General features: G+C 47.1%; 1 protein-coding gene across 2 annotated transcripts in view; it reads right to left on the bottom strand.

Moving 5' to 3' along the window:
- Positions 1 to 5,207: 5,207 nt before the first annotated feature.
- Positions 5,208 to 16,551, bottom strand: part of LOC140192633 (aminopeptidase N-like) — a 48,325-nt gene continuing 36,981 nt past the window's right edge. For both annotated transcript variants that reach the window (XM_072250166.1, XM_072250167.1), the window contains 5 exons: positions 12,711 to 12,818; positions 10,833 to 11,000; positions 9,936 to 10,076; positions 9,739 to 9,820; positions 5,208 to 6,214 (listed from right to left, as the gene is read on the bottom strand). In XM_072250166.1, coding sequence (XP_072106267.1) covers positions 6,056 to 6,214; positions 9,739 to 9,820; positions 9,936 to 10,076; positions 10,833 to 11,000; positions 12,711 to 12,818 — 658 coding nt within the window. In that variant the 3' untranslated portion in view covers positions 5,208 to 6,055. The remainder of the gene's footprint in view (positions 6,215 to 9,738; positions 9,821 to 9,935; positions 10,077 to 10,832; positions 11,001 to 12,710; positions 12,819 to 16,551) is intronic.

The following is a 16,551-nucleotide window of genomic DNA, read 5'->3' as shown; positions in this document are numbered from 1 at the left end:
ACTGGCAGACCAGAGAGGATGAATCCCCCCCAGGGTCAGCCTGTTATCACCGGGTACTAGTTTGGAATTCTGTGCCAGGCCAGAACCCACTGCCTTCTTTGATACAATCTGAAATCTAAACAAACAAATCATTGTGGATCCCATGCATCTCAATCTTCTGGCTGAGCCTCCCATAGGGTCCTTGTGAAATAAGACCATAAAATATAGGAGCAGAATTAGGCCATTTGGCCCATCGAGTCTGCCCTGCCATTTCATCATGGCTGATTCATTTTCCCTCTCAGCCCCAATCTCCTGCCTTCTCCCTGTATCCCTTCATGTCCTGAACAATCAAGAATCTATCAACCTCTGCCTTAAATATACCCAATAACTTGGCCTCCACAGATGTCTGTCGCAACAAATTCCACAGATTTGCCAAGCTCTGGAGAAAGAATTTCCGTCTCATCTCCATTCTAAGTGCACGTCTCTTTATTCTGAGGCTGTGTCCTCGCATCCTACACTCCTAGTTAAACATCCTCTCCACATCCACTTGATGGAGGCCTTTCAACATTCAATGAAGTTCCTCCTCATTCATCTGACTACCAGTGAGTACAGGCTCAGAGCCATCAAACGCTCCTCGTATGACAAGCCATCCAATCCTGGAATCACTTCCATGAACTTCCTCTGAACCCCTCCAACACCAGCTCATCCTTTCTTAGATAAGGAGCCCAAATCTGCTCACCATACGCCAAGTGGGGCTTCACCAGCACCTTATAAAACTTCAACTTTACATCCTTGCTTTTATATTCTAGTCCTCTCAAAATGAATGCTAACATTGCATTTGCCTTCCTCACTGACTCATCCTGCAAATTAACCTTGAAAGAATCCTGCACGAGGAGCCCCAAGTCCCTTTACACCTCAGGTTTTTGAATTTTCTCACCATTTAGAAAATAGTCTACCCTTTCATTTCTTCTACCAAAGTGCGTGACCATACACTTCCCGACACTGTATTCCATCTGACACTTCTTTTCTGTCTAAATCTTTCTGTAACCTCTCTACTTCCCCAAAACTACCTGCCCCTCTACCTGTCTCCGTATCATCTGCAAATTTGACAACAAAGCCATCTATTGCGTCATACAAAACATTGACATATAACATAAAATGAATTGGTCCCAAAGCAGACCCTGCGTAACACCACTAATCACCGGCAGCCAGTCAGAAAAGGCTCCGTTTATTCCCACTCTTTGCCTTCTGCCTATCAGCCACTGCTTTATCCATGCTAGAATCTTTCCTGTAATACCATGGGCTTGTAGCTTGTTAGGCAGCCTCCTGTGTGGCACCTTGTCAAAGGCCTTGTGAAAATCCAAGCACACAACATCAACTGATGCTCCTTTGTCTATCCTGCATGTTGTTTCTTCAAAGAATTCCAACAGATTTGTTGGACAAGATTTTTCTTTGAGGAAACCATACTGAATTCAGCCTATTTTATCATGTTCCTCCCAAGTACCCTGAGACCTCATCCTTAATAATTGACTCCGCCATCTTCCCAACCATAGAAACAGACTAACTGGTCAATACTTTCCTTTCTTCTGCCTCAATCCCTTCTTGAAGAGTAGAGTGACATTTGCAAATTTTCAGTCCTCCAGAACCGTTCCAGAATCTCGTGATTCTTGAAAGATCATTATTAATGCCTCCACCATCTCTTCAGCCACCTCTTTCAGAACTCTGGGGTGTACATCATCTGGTCCAGGTGACTTATCTACCTTCAGAGCTTTCAGTTTCCCAGGAACCTTGTCTCTGGAAATGGTAACTTCACACACTTCATGCCCCCTGACACCTGGAACTCCCACCATACTGCCAGTGTCTTCCACAGTGAAGACTGATGCAAAATACTTACTCAGTTTGTCTACCATTTCATCCTCTCTCATCACTACTTCTCCAGCATCATTTTCCAGTGGTCTGATATTCACCTCACCCCTTTTTTACATTATGTATCTGAAGAAACTTCGGGTATCCTTTTTGATATTATTGGCTAGCTTACCTTCGTATTCCATCTTTATGATTTCTTTAGTTGCCATCTGTTGGTTTTTGAAAGCTTCCCAGTCTTCTAACTTCCCACTAATTTTTGCTCTATTATATGTCCTCTCTTTTGACTTTTATGTTGGCTTTGAGTTCTCTTGTCAGCCATGGTTGTGTCACCCTGCCATTAGAATACTTCTTCTTTGAGATGTATCTTTCCTGTGCCTTCTGAATTGCTCCCAGAAACTCCAGCTATTGCTACTCTGCCATCATCCCTGTTTAGTGTTCCCTCTCCATGAACTGTTTGTTCTTCTGCCATCAGGCAAACATTACAGGAGCATCAAAACTAAAACCACAAGGCTACTAAACACCTTCCTCCCACAGGCAGTCAGACTGCTAAATAGCTGCTCCACCTGACTCTGCTTTGGACACTTTTAACTTGCACTGGACACTTATAACTTGATTTTAACTGACATGTGGCTGTTGTGTTTTACTATTTATTGTTATGTTTATTATTTAGTGTTGCGTTTGTTATGTTATGATTGCACTGCTCCTGAGAAACGCTGTCTCATTCTGCCCTGCAGAGCTGATGTAGGATTAGAATGACAATAAAGTTTTTTGAATCTTGAATCTTTGAATCTACGATCAATTTTGGTCAGCTCCTCTCTAATGCCTCTGTAATCCCCTGTACTCCACTGTAATACTGATACATCCGACTTTAGCTTCTCCTCAAATTTCAGGGTGAATTCAATCATATTATGATTACTGGTCCCCAAGGATTCCTTTACCTTAAGCTCTGTAATCAATTCTGATTCATTACACTAAACCCAGTCTAGAATAGCTGATCCCCTTGTGGGCTCAACCATGAGATGCTCTAAAAAGCCATCACAGGCATTCTAGAAATTTCCCCTCTGGAATCCAGCACCAACCTGATTTTCCCAATCTACCTGGATATTGAAATCCCCCCTGACTATTGTAACATTGCCCTTTTGACACGCACTTTCTATCTCCTGTTGTAATTTGTAGACCACATCTTTGCTACTGTTTGGAGATCTGTATATAACTCCCATCTGAGAGTCTTTACCTTTGTAGTTTCATGGCTCAGGCCATGATTCTACACCTTCTGATCTGACGTCACCTCTTTCTAATGATTTGATTTAATTATTTTCAACCAACAGAGCCACCTACCCACTCTGCCTGCCTGCCTGCCTGCCTGTCCTTTCAATACAATATGAATCCTTGGACGTTAAGCTCCCAACTATAATCTTCTTTCAGGCACAACTCGGTGTTGCCCATGTCATACATTACAATCTGTAACTGTGCTACAAGTTCATCTACCTTAGTCCATATGCAGCACACACTTAAATATAACACCTTCAGTCCTGTATTCATCATCCTTTTTGACTTTGTCCCCCTTTTACATTGCAACTCATCCAGTTGACTACAGTTTTATCTGATCGTCAGACTGTCCCTGCTTGGGGTCTCACTACATACTATCTCTGTTTGTAAACCAACTACCCCATCCTCAGCACAATCACTCTGGTTCCCACCCCCCTGCTAAATTAGTTTAAGCTCCTCCCCAACAGCTCTAGAAAATCTGCTTGTGAGGATATTGGTTGCCCTCGGGTTCAGATGTAACCTGTCCCTATTGTACAGATCATACCTTCCCCAGAAGGGATCCCAATGATCCTTAAATCTGAACCCCTGTCCCCTGCACCAGTTCCTCAGCCATGTATTCACCTGCCAGATAATCCTATTCTTACCTTCTCTGGTGCGTGGCATTGGGCCACAATCCACAGGCTACTACCCTGGTGTCCTGTTTCTCAGCTTTCTACCTAACTCCCTAAAATCTCTCTTCAGGACCTCCTCACCTTGTCTACTTGTGTCATTGGTGCCGATGTGTACCAAGACTTCGGGCTGCTCACCCTCCACCTTTGGAATGCTGTGGACCTGATCCAAGACATCCCTGACCCTGGCACCTGGGATGCAACATATCATCGCTATCACATCCACAGAACCTAGTTTCTGTTTGTCTGACTATGAGTCTCCTATCACCAGTGCAGTCCACGTAAACAACATCCCAGCTCTACCTTCATCACTTCCTTGAAAGTAATCAAGTTTGTAAGACACGGCTCAATTGCTCATTCATCCTATCCTTAAGAATCATCTCCAATGGCTTCCCTGCCACCGATGTGAGACACAACTGCTCATGGTTTCCAGGATCAGCTACTCACCAGTCCTCTAGGGCCTTGCCTGTGGCTTGAGAAGACATTTGTTAGGAGCCTAGCAATCTCACTCTTGGCTCTCATTAACCTGGGCTATATCCCATCAAACCCAGTGGATTTATCCACCTTAATGCTCTTTGAGAGACCTGACGCCACCTCCTTTATCTCAAACAATCCTAGCATATTAAAGCTGATCTCCCTATTCGCCACATCCTTCTCCTTGGTAAGTACCATAGCAAAGTAATTCTCTCCTTCCAAGTACATGTTCCCGTCTTACCCTTGAATGGTCCTACCCTCTCCCTGGTTATCCGCTTGTCTTAATGTATGTAGATAATGTCTTGGGATTCTGTTTAATCTACGGATTTTTCATGTCCCCTCCTGGCACTCCTAATTCCCTTTTGGGCTCCTTTTCAGCTTCCTGTAATCCTCAGCGCTGTGTTTAATTTGAGTTTCCTAAGCCAGTTGCAGGCTCTTACTCCCCACCCAAGCGGTGATGAAGACCAAACTGATAAGTGCATTTGCACTGTTGCCATGGTGACACCTCTGGAGCAACAGACCCACAGCTGGGGAGTTTGTTTCTGACAGCGAACGAGAGATGTGAGTTAGTCCCTCTGAGAAAAACCTCAAGAAAACTTCTTGAAATAAAGGTAGAAAATATCAGAAATACTGGTCTGGTCGGGCAGCGGACAATTAACATTTCACTTGAATGAACCTTCATCAGCGATGGAAGGGGTGAAGGGAAGATCAGGGGGATCATTTGTGCTGAGATGGAAAGAAGTGAAAGGAGGAGAATGCAGGAACGATGTGTCTGGGGAAGGTGTAAGTGAGAAGAGAGTGAAAGGGGGGAGTCTGAAGCAGGAGCTTTGTGTCCCAAGGTAGCCGACACAATTAAGGGAGGTGTGGAAATTTACACTTGACAATTGGGCCAAGTTGCTATCACCAGGCAGTGGGAATAAATAACATTCACAAAATCTTGAATAGTGATTTTAAATGGCAGATTTTTATTGAGAAAAGGTACAACAAAGAGGTGACGTTGCTGCAGACGGAATTTACGTTCTTCATGTGAGGTTTCCACGGCTACTCGGTGTTGCTGCAGTGATCTGCAATGGCTTTCGTTTCCTCTCTGAGTGCCTGCCCTGTTGGACACACCACAGGCTGGTACTGGGAGTGTTGCTGTTCCATCAGACAGGCACACGGATAAAGTCGAACCTTATGTTGCAGATTTTCGGGAATGACTGACCCGAATGTTTCCTGAGTACGCTCCTTGGGAAGATGTATTTTCACACTGTGCTGTGGTGGATACCACAGGAGAGTAGATTATTTCACAGTCAAGAGGCTCTGCACCATTTTCCCCACAGAATACTCCTGATAACAGGAATTACCTGAGGTCTTCTCTCATTCATTAATCATGTGAGTAAACAATTTAACATATTCAGAAACTATACAGAAATATTACTGAAAGCACAGTCTTTGCACCTCCCTGAAGATACACAACGTTGACAAATGGAATTAAGCTCAACACAGGGACATAAAAAATAATCATTTGCAGTAATCATTAAGGCATAATTGGTTCACCAAGAATTAATTCCAAAAGGCTGCATTAACCAAAGTCTTGGCACTGTTACTTAAGTGATACGTCAAATCCCTTCAATGGTTGATATGGTCTGAGTTCACGATTTTGTGGTCCATCACCCAAACACATCTCGAAATTACCCAACTCCTGAGTTTCCTGTTATTTTAAATACAGAACATCCTCCTCTGCAGTGCAGATCTGGTGAACTTTCTGATGCTGATCAACTCCAGTTCCAGACACCAAAGAGATTCTCTATTTACATTTACCGATGGTTTAAGGCGTCGGAAAACCACTGATTGACAGGATCCTTGTTTGCTTTCACCCACTTGATGTTGGCCTTGGTCTTCTCCAGAGCCTGTTCAAGGGCACGCGTTCCAGAACCAAATCCGATGTGCTCGTTATCCTTCTGAAACTGTTCAAGCTGCCAAGAAAACCAGCAGAGCACAAAGTTCATCCCTGACACCAACACACACAAAATGCTGAAGGAACTCAGCGGGTCAGGCAGCGTCTATGTAAATGAATAATCAGTCAACGTTTTGGGCCAAAACCCTTCTTTGGGACTGGAAAGCAAGCAGGAAAATGCCAGAATAAAAAAAGGTGGGGGAGGGGAAGGATGATAGCTAGAGGGTGATAGGTGAAGCCAGGTGGGTGGGAAAGATAAAGGGCTGGAAAAGAAAGAATCTGATAGGAGAAGCCTCACTTCCGCAAATTTCCATTCATCTCCAGTAGTGATAGAAGATTCCATGGTCAGAGGAGTAGACATGAGGTTCTGTGGATGTGATAGAGACACATATGTGGCCTCCCAGGTGCCAGGGTCAGGGATGCCTCGAATCAGTGTCAGCAAGTGTATGGTTGTGCACTTTGGTAGAAGAAATACAAGCGTTGACTATTTAGTAAACGGGGAAAAAATTCTAAAATCTTAGGTGGAAGGGGAATGGGGAGTCCCTGTGCAGGATTCCTGAAAGATTAATTTGCAGGTTGAGTTGGTGGACAAGTCAAATGCAATTTTAGCGTTCATTTTGAAAGGACTGGAATGTAAAAACAAGGATGTAATGCTGATGGCTTTGTAAGGCTTTGGTGAGGCCTCACTGGGAGTATTGTGAGCAGCTTTAGGCCTCCTAACTTAGAAAGGATGTGCTGACATTGGAGAGTGTTCAAAGGAGGTTCATGAGTATAATTCCGTGAATGAAAGGGTTATCGTATGAAAAGCAATTGATGTCCCTGGGCCTGTACTCACTGGAGTTTAGAAGAATGAGGGGGATCTCACTGAAACCCATCAAATGTTGAAAGGCCTAGATAGAGTGGATGTGGAGAGGATGTTTCCTATGGTGAAGGAGTCCTGGACCAGAGGGCGCAACCTCAGAATAGAGGAATGTTTATTTAGAACAGAGATAAGGAGTAATTTCTTTCGCCAGAAGGTGGTGAATCGGTGGAATTCTTTGCCACAGATGGCTGTGCAGGCCAAGTCTTTGGGTGTATTTAAGGTGAACATTTGTAGTTTCTTGATTAGTCAGAACATGAAAGGTTACAGGGAGAAGGCAGAAAAATGGGGTTGGGAGGGAAATGAATCAGCCATGATAAAATGGCAGAGCAGACTTGATGGGCTGAATGGCCTAATTCCACCCCTATGTCGAATGGTCTTACCTGCATTGTTGGTAAACGTGAGAAACGGTGGAGGAAGCTGACGTTGAGTGGTACATGTGCTACTTGGCTTTCCCCCGTTTAGAACACCAGGAACCAGTACAGTGCGGTGAAAGTCTCCACAAGTGGACAGGGCGGGTGGGGGCAACTGGGAACACCTTAAGCAGATCAGTGTGTGGCCTGAATGGGCAGTCTGAGTCAAGAGACAAGAATGGGAGTAGAAGCAGCAACCACAGCCCCAACCGTCTGCAGAGAGCAGTGAACGCCCCTGGTTCTCAGGTTTCCGGAAGAGTTTGTTCATTATGTGCTGTGCCGTATGATTGGGTGATCATGGTCCTTTCATGACCATGATTGTTCTCAGCAAATTTTTCAACATTAGAGGTTTGCGATTGCCTTCCTCTGGGCAGTGTGCACCAAATGTGCTCCCATTTTAAGGAGGAAGAGAGAAACCAGGAAACTACCAATTATTGGCTTGACCAGGGGCTGGAGAAGTCCTGGAGTTTTTCATAAAGAAGTGAGAACACAACATGGAAAAGCTATTTCACCTTTCACAGGGAACTCATGTCTGACCATAAGACATTGACCTAATTCTGTTCCTTTCAGCCCACCGAGTCTGCTCCACCATTCCATCAAGGCAGCTTTATTATCCCTCTCAACCCCACTCTCCTGTCATCTCCCCATACCATTGATGCCCTGCCTAATCAAGAACATATCAACCTCTGCTTTAAATATATCCAATGACTTGGCCTCCACAGCTGTCTGTGACAATGAATTCCGTACTCTTTAGATAAAGAAATTCCTTCTCATCTCTGTTCTAAATCTACGGCCTTCTACTCTGAGGCTATGCCCTCCGGTTCCCCAACTATAGGAACATACTCTCCACATCCACTCTTCTAAGCTTTTCAATGCTCAGTAGTTTTCAATGAGATTCCCCCCCTCACCCATTCTTCTGAATTCCAGTGAGGACAGGCCCAAGCCATCTTGTGACCCAGGTAGGATTTCTTCCTTTTTGCAGAGTGGTGGTGCCAGGGGAGGTGATAGAGGCAGAAACATTAGAAAATTTAAGATACTCTTGGACTGGAGCATAGATGACAGAAAACTGGAGGGCAATGTGGGAGAGAAGGGTTAGGTGTAGGTTAAAAGGTCAGTACAGGGTCACACTGTAGTGTTCTAAGTAACATTTTCAACAGTAGGTCAGGCAGCATCGGGAAAGCGGAGATGGACAGTCAATGTTTTGGGCCGAGACCCTTCATTTCCATGTTTGCTGATGGCCCAAAGATAAATGGGAAACTGCGTAGTGAAGAGGCGCAGAAGCTTCATGAGACATTGAGGTATTTTTGCTTGCTGAATGAGACACCATCGTCAGAATGGGCAGAGGGGCCCGTTTCCTTACTGAAAGAGCAAGCAGCAATGTGGCTGAGGGGTCCGGTACAGGAATGGGAGATTATCTCCTCTCACAGAGAGGGGTCCGGTACAGGAACGGGAGATTATTCCCCCCACACTGAGAGGGGTCCGGTACAGGAACGGGAGATTATTCCCCCCACACTGAGAGGGGTCCGGTACAGGAACGGGAGATTATCCCCTCTCACTGAGAGGGGTCCGGTACAGGAACGGGAGATTATCCCCTCTCACTGAGGGGGGTCCGGTACAGGACCGGGAGATTATCTCTCACTGAGAGGGGTCCGGTACAGGAACGGGAGATTATCCCCCCTCACTGAAAAGGGTCCGGTACAGGAACGGGAGATTATCCCCTCTCACTGAGGGGGGTCCGGTACAGGAACGGGAGATTATCCCCTCTCACTGAGGGGGGTCTGGTACAGTAACGGGAGGATGTCTCCTCTTGCTGAGAAATGTCAGTGAGTGTTTTTCACAGAGCTCAGTGTCTCAGAGATGGTGATGTGTAGATGGACCTGGGTGTCCTTGTACACGGATCACTAGCCACCAACAGGTGGATACCGAGGTCAGGAATCGGGCGCGTGGTTGACAGGAAGTCATTGATGGTTTCACTAAAGGAGTGAAGATATCCTTCTGCAGATACACAGATGCAAAATAAAATGTCGAGGTGCTGGAAATGCAAAACTAAAAACAGAAAGCTCAAAATAAATTTATTATCAAAGTACATTCTGTTTACGTCAACGTATACGACCCTGATCATCGTCTTGCAGGCATACTCAGTAAATTCAGTAAGCACAATAGAATCAATGAAAGACCGCACCAACAGGGCGGACAGCCAATGCACAAAAGACAACAAATAGAGAGAAACAAAAATTATTATAATATCAATAAAATTCTGGAAGCACCAACCTGTTTGAGCTCAAACTCTGTGGAAAATCGTTCTGTGATGCTGGATATTAGTCGCGAGAATGAGAAGGAACCACCGCCATACCTGAAGGAAGGAAGGAAGGTCAGCTGTTAACACACGGCTTCTCGTAGACCCCACCCTCCTGCAGGTACAGTTCCAAGCCTTGTCTGCGGATCGATCGGGACGCCGGGGTACTCACTGCTGGAAAATGGTTGCCCAGTTTGCTCTGATGAAGTCCCATGTCAAAGACTGACCAACTACATTACTGGCAATGGCAGAGATGGTGGAGGTGGCATCTTGCTTCCGGATCTTGCTCGGATCCAGTGCATACTGCAGATACCTGGATCAAAGCAAAGGGAAGGAAGGTGAAATACAAGTAAAGGCAGGAGCTCCCATTCCCATTCCAATATGTCAGTCCATGGCTTCCACTACTGCCACAATGAGACCAAACTCAGGTTGAAGGAGCAACACCTTACATTCCATCTGGGTAGCCTCCAACCTGTTAACATGAAGTTTAACTTCTCTCTCTCTCCCCCATTTTCCGTTCCCCATTCTGGATCCCCTCTCACCCCTTTTCTTCTGCCCTGCTGCCCATCACCTCCCTCCACTCTCTGCAGGGAGAAACTTTTGTTTAGCTCTATACATGTGTATGCTTAAACTTGAACTTGAAGCATGGTTCACTGTCCTCTCCTATCAGATTCCTCCTTCTTCAGCCCTTTGCCTCTTCCACCTATCACTGCCGAGCTTAATTCATCCCTCCCCTCCACACACACCTATCTTCCCCCTCACCTATCACCTGCCAGCCTGTACTCCTCCCTCTCCCCCACCATCTTATTCTGGCTTCTTCCTCCGTCCTTTCCCACCCTGATGAAGGGTCTCAGCTCAAAATGTTAACTATTTATTCCTCTCTCTAGATGTTGCCTGATCTGCTGAGTTGCTCCAGCATTTTGTGCATGTAATTCCCAGTCCAGCTGTAATCAAGAGGATCCTGGAATAATTCCGGGGAATGTGGGGCTGTTTCCCTGACAGATCCTCCCAGCAGATAGGGAATATCTGCCTGTGAGCAGCAGTGCCTGGGCTGCCCCCTGATCCTCACCGGTTCAGCAGCCATGGTTGTTTGGTGCAGGCCAGAGCTCCTCGTAATTTGTCAGACTCTGTGGCTATTGTGGCATTCATGAACATCTCCCAGGCAAAGTCCCACTCCTTCTCTCCACCTGAGGCTATAGCACTGCAGTAGACCGCCGACTTCAGGTTCAGTGGGATCCTGCATGGTGAAAGCATTAAAGATGAGAGTAATGTGATTTATGTCACACATTATTGGATATGCTTAATGCGGAGGTTGCACAGTTCTTGATTTTCATTCAGACACAGCGGCCCTTCCAGCCCTTGAAGCTGCATCACCCAAAAACCCTTGACAACCCCGATTTAACCCAAACCCGGGACAATTTACAATGACCAATTAACTTACCCAGACTGTAAAGAAACCAGAGGATGTGGAGAAAACCCACACATTCCATGGGGAGGATGTACTCTTAACACCCCGAGCTGTAATAGTGTCACACTGACCGTGGTGTTGTGAGGGCATCGGAGGTCACGGTGAGAAGGCAGGAGACTGGTGTTGAGAAGGATAATAAATCAGCTGTAATGGAATGGTGGAGCAGACTCGATGGGCTGAATGGCCTAATTCTGCTCTTATGTCTGTGGTCTAAGTTGTGCAGATGTACCGTGGAGGCATTCTAACTGGTTGTCTCACCAGTTGGTGTGGAGGAGCCACTCCACAGGATTGGAAAAAGCTGCAAGAATTTTTAAACGCAGCCAGCAGCTCCATCTCCACTGGCCTCCCCAGCATCAACGACACCTTCAAAAGCCGATGTCCCATAAAGGAGCATCCATCATTAAGGATCCTCATCACCCAAGACATGGCCTCTTCTCAAGGAGGAGGAACAGAAGTCTGCAGACAGACACTCAACGTTTCAGGAACAGCTTCTTCCCCACCCTGCCATCAGATTTCTGAATGGACAATGAGCCCCTGTATACTACCTCACTACTCTTTTTTTTTAACTTATTCTCTTTTTGAACTATTTCCTTATTTGTTTATATTTTCATTGGAATTTACAGTTTTTATTATTATGCATTGCATTGTACTGCTACCACGAAAGAAGAAATTTCATGACATGTGCCGGTGATATTAAACCTGATTTTGAATTTCACCAACGTGGAGACAAATAAGCTTTTCATTCACTTCAAGGCACACAAGACTGTCCGTCCCTTTTCCTCAACAGTAAGACATCATAGCACATCTTCCAAATTGAATTTTTACAACTTCAAAAAGATATGTTAAATTACAATTCCTGAAAGTGGCATCACAGGTACAAGGTGTCGTAAAGAACAGTTTTGGTGAAAAATCAAAGTATTGTGTATAGGAGTTGAGATATTATGTTGAATTGTATAGACGTTGGTGAGGCTAATTTGAAGTATTGTGTGTAGTTCTGATCACCCACCTACAGGAAAGATCTCAATAAGATTGAAAGAGTGCAGAGAAAATTTACAAGGATGTTGCCAGGACTTGAGGACCTGAGTTATAGGAAAAAGTTGAATAGGTTAGAACTTTATTCCCTGGAGCACAGGAAAATGAGGAAAAATTTAATAGAGGTATACAAAATTACGAGGGGTATAGAGACAGGGTAAATGTAAGCAGGCTTTTTGCACTGAGGTTGGGTGAGACAAGAACTAGAGTTCATGGGTTAAGGGTGAAAGGTGAAATGTTTAAGGGCAACGAGGGGGAATTACTTCACTCAGGGTGTGGAATGAGCTGCCAGAGGAAGTGGTGGATACGAGCTTGATTTCAACATTTAAGAGGAATTGGGATAAGTATGTGGATGGGAAAGTTGTGATGCGCTATGGTCGATGGGACTAGGCCACAGGCCCTCAGTGACATTTAATTAGCCGCATAGATTTCACCTGAAAGGCTTACGTATTATTGCCTGAAATCATCCAGTTTCTGAAAAACTCCTCTGCTGTCTTCTGACACTCCTCGAGTCCGTAGGAGCAAGCCACACTCATGGCATTGATTTCATTGTACCTGAGAAGAGAAAGAAGTTGTTCACTGTGACGATGGAGACAGAGAGCAACCCACAGCCTCTTATAGACCTGACAAGATGCAATTCCAATTTGCAGTTGCCTTCACATTAAAGACATAGGAATGGTTTGGAGTGATTTATTTATTTATTGAGATACAGGGCAGAGTAGACCCTCTGGCCCTTCGAGCCACACCGTCCAGCAATCCCCCAATTTAACCCTGGCCTAATCACGGGACAATTTACAATCACCAATTAACCTACCAATCTGTATGTCTTTGGACCTTGGGAGGAAACCAGAGCACCCAGGGGAAACCCACACAGTCACAGGGAGAACGGACAAACTTCTTACAGGCAGCAGCGAGAATTGAACCCGGGTCACTGGCGTTGTGAGACATTGTGGTACGGGCCAAATACCAAATATGTGCAAATGGGACTGGCTTAAATGGGGATCTTGCTCAAAGTGCACCAGCTGAACTGAAGGACCAGTTTTGTGGGGGATGGAAACAGCAACAATGGTGCTGAAGGTGGGGTAGTTGGGTTACAAACAGAGACAGTGTGCAGCAAGACTTCTAGCAAGGACAGGCAACAGGATGAGTTGCAACACATAAGGTGAACAAAATCAGAAAGGGTGAATACAGGACTGTAGGTGTTATATCTGAATGCACACTGTATACGGAATAAGGTGATGAACTTGTAGCACAGTTACAGATGGACATGTACTCCGGCCGCCGCGGTGCGGGGAGGCACGATGCCGCCTCTTGGTGAGGTCAAGGCCTGGGCCCGGCCCCGGGCCGCCCGCCGCCACCGCACCGTCGGCAGCCTGCAGCCAGTGCAAGGCGGAGGGGGCGAGGCCCGAGGCCTGGAGCTGGCCTGCCGCTCATCGTGACCGCCCCCGCCGCCTGGTACGGCCAGCGCGATGGTGAGCTGCGAGCCCACTTCCATAGGCCAGTAACCAAGGTGTTCATCCCAATGGCGGAGCAGGCGGAAGAGGAGACATCTCCCAACGGCTGCAAAGGCGGATGAGGATGTCCAACAATGGGTAGGGAGGCTTGCGAGCACGCCGCAAGAACTGCCGTAGACCCACAACACTCAGGGCTTGTTTGCCTAAGTGTGTGAAGCCTGGATTCGGCGGACTGCGCGGAAGAAACCATCACTGGTTCAACGGGCAGAAGGGCGATTCTCAGCAATGCGTCGTGGAGTGCTAAGAGGGCACAGTGAGACACACAGAACACTGCTGGCCATCCACTGCATCCTGACCTATCTCCAGCCGTCTCGACTATGTCTTGCCGCTGGGTCCAGATAGGCCGGGACGAGAGAGTGAGGCTGACGACCTGCGCAACTCTCCCTCACTTTAATCCAAGTCAAGCACAAGTCATGACTTCAAACCCAACGCGCAACCTAAAGTCCTGTGGCGATGGGGGAGCGGCGAAGCAGCAGGTACGGAGACACTGGAAGCTGTAGTCACAAACCTGCACACAGGCGGCCCAGGGCATAGGGTCGCGCTCTACTGGACCGAAGCAGCAGTTGAGTTCGGCAGCCCCCTGGGTGTCTGAGCAGCCCTCTTTAGGATCGCTCTGCTCATCTCCATGGAGGAAGGGGCTGGAAAAGGTGCCTCAAACATAGTCTGCTTCACTTCACCCTGGCCAGCTTGCCGCAGCTGGTGGGGATCCCTCACAGCGGTCGACCTACAACAGTGAAGAAGAAAGTGATGGTGCTCAACCTTGGCACATGGAACGTGAGAACTCTGCGAGACAACATCAAGGCAGACAGACCAGAGAGAAGAACTGCACTGGTTGCAAAAGAGCTAGCTCGCTACAACGTGGACATAGCAGCTCTCAGCGAAACGCGCCTGGCAGACAAGGGCCAGCTGACAGAACGTAGTGGTGGATACACATTCTTCTGGAGAGGTCACAGCAGCGCTGAACGACGAGAAGCAGGTGTGGGATTTGCCATCAATTCTAACCTCGCCCGTAAACTCACCAAGCACCCAGAGAGCATCAACAACCGCCTGATGACACTTCCGCTCCCACTTGCAAATAAGAAGAGTGCTACGCTGATTAGTGCCTACGCTCCCACCATGACCAACCCAGATGACATTAAAGACAAGTTCTATGAAGAACTCGACGCCCTCATCTCAGCAACCCCACAGTCAGAGAAGCTCATCGTTCTCGGGGACTTCAATGCCAGAGTAGGGACAGACTACCAAACCTAGGAAGGGATCATTGGAAGACACGGCACTGGCAAGTGTAACAGCAACGGTCTTCTGCTCCTCAAGACATGTGCCACACACGACCTTGTCATCACCAACACCCTGTTCCGCCTACCCACCCGTAAGAAGACTTCATGGATGCACCCACACTCGAAGCACTGGCATTTGATTGACTACATCATCACCAGGAAGAGGGACAGGATGGATGTCAGAGTGACGAGAGCCATGTGTGGTGCCGACTGCTGGACCGACCACTGCCTCATTGTGTCCAAGTTCAGGCTTCGCATTCTGCCCATGAGAAGACCCCAAGGGCAGAAGACTGCAAAGAGGCTGAATGTCTCCAAGCTGAAAAGCAGCAGGGTTGCAGAAGAACTCGTCGATGACCTTGAAGGCAGACTGCCAGACACACCACAGGATGACGGGACCAGCATTGAGGAACAGTGGACGGCCTTCAGAGACACTGTCTACACTACCGCCCTCGAACATCTCGGACCGGCAACCCAAAGAAACCAAGACTGGTTCGATGAGAATAATGAAAAAATACAGGCACTACTAACGGAGAAACATCAACATTACAGAGCGCATCAGAACAACCCCATGTCGCTAGCCAAGAAAGATGCCTTTACCAACGCAAGAAGAAAGGTGCAGAAAAAACTTTGCGAGATGCAGGACAGCTGGTTCAGCAAGAAGGCCGATGAAATCCAGGGCTATGCAGACAGCCACGACATAAAGCGCTTCTACGATGCGCTTAAGGCTGTATACGGACCCCAGTCCTCCGGCTGCTCACCCCTCCTCAACGCAGATGAGACGCAGCTGCTGACAGAGAAGAAGCAGATTCTGGATCGGTGGGCTGAGCACTTTAACAACGTCCTTAACCACCCTGCTGACATCAACGACGAGGCCATTGCCCGCCTGCCCCAGGTAGAGATCAACAAGAACCTCGACACTCTCCCCACAGTAGATGAAGTCAGGAAGGCAGTGAAGCAACTCTCCTGTGGCAAAGCGCCAGGACCCGATGCAATCCCTGCTGAGGTATACAAAGCAGGAGGCCCTATCATGATGCAAAAGCTGATTGTACTCTTCCAGTCCATGTGGAAAAAGGGACAGGTCCCGCAACAGCTGAAAGATGCCAGCATAGTCCACATCTACAAGAGGAAAGGCAACTGCCAGTCTTGCGACAACCACCAAGGCATCTCCCTCTTGTCCATTGCGGGGAAGATTCTGGCCCGTGTCCTGCTCAACCGCCTTCTCCAACATCTTGAGCAAGGTCTGCTCCCAGAAAGCCAGTGCGGCTTCCGTGCTGAACGTGGGACCGCGGACATGATTTTTGCTGCGCGCCAACTCCAGGAAAAATGCCAGGAGCAACACAGCGACCTCTTCGTGACCTTTGTCGATCTAACGAAGGCTTTCAACACGGTCAGCAGAGAAGGCTTGTGGAAGATCATGGAGAAGTTTGGCTGCCCCAGCAAGTTCATCACAATCGTCCGGCAGTTCCAAGATGGTATAATGGTGAAAGTTCTGGATGA

Source organism: Mobula birostris, unplaced genomic scaffold (assembly GCF_030028105.1).
Source record: "Mobula birostris isolate sMobBir1 unplaced genomic scaffold, sMobBir1.hap1 scaffold_1871, whole genome shotgun sequence".
NCBI classification, from domain to species: Eukaryota; Metazoa; Chordata; class Chondrichthyes; order Myliobatiformes; family Myliobatidae; genus Mobula; species Mobula birostris.
Note: the sequence above shows the minus strand (reverse complement) of the source record. Positions and strands in the feature narration are given on the sequence as shown.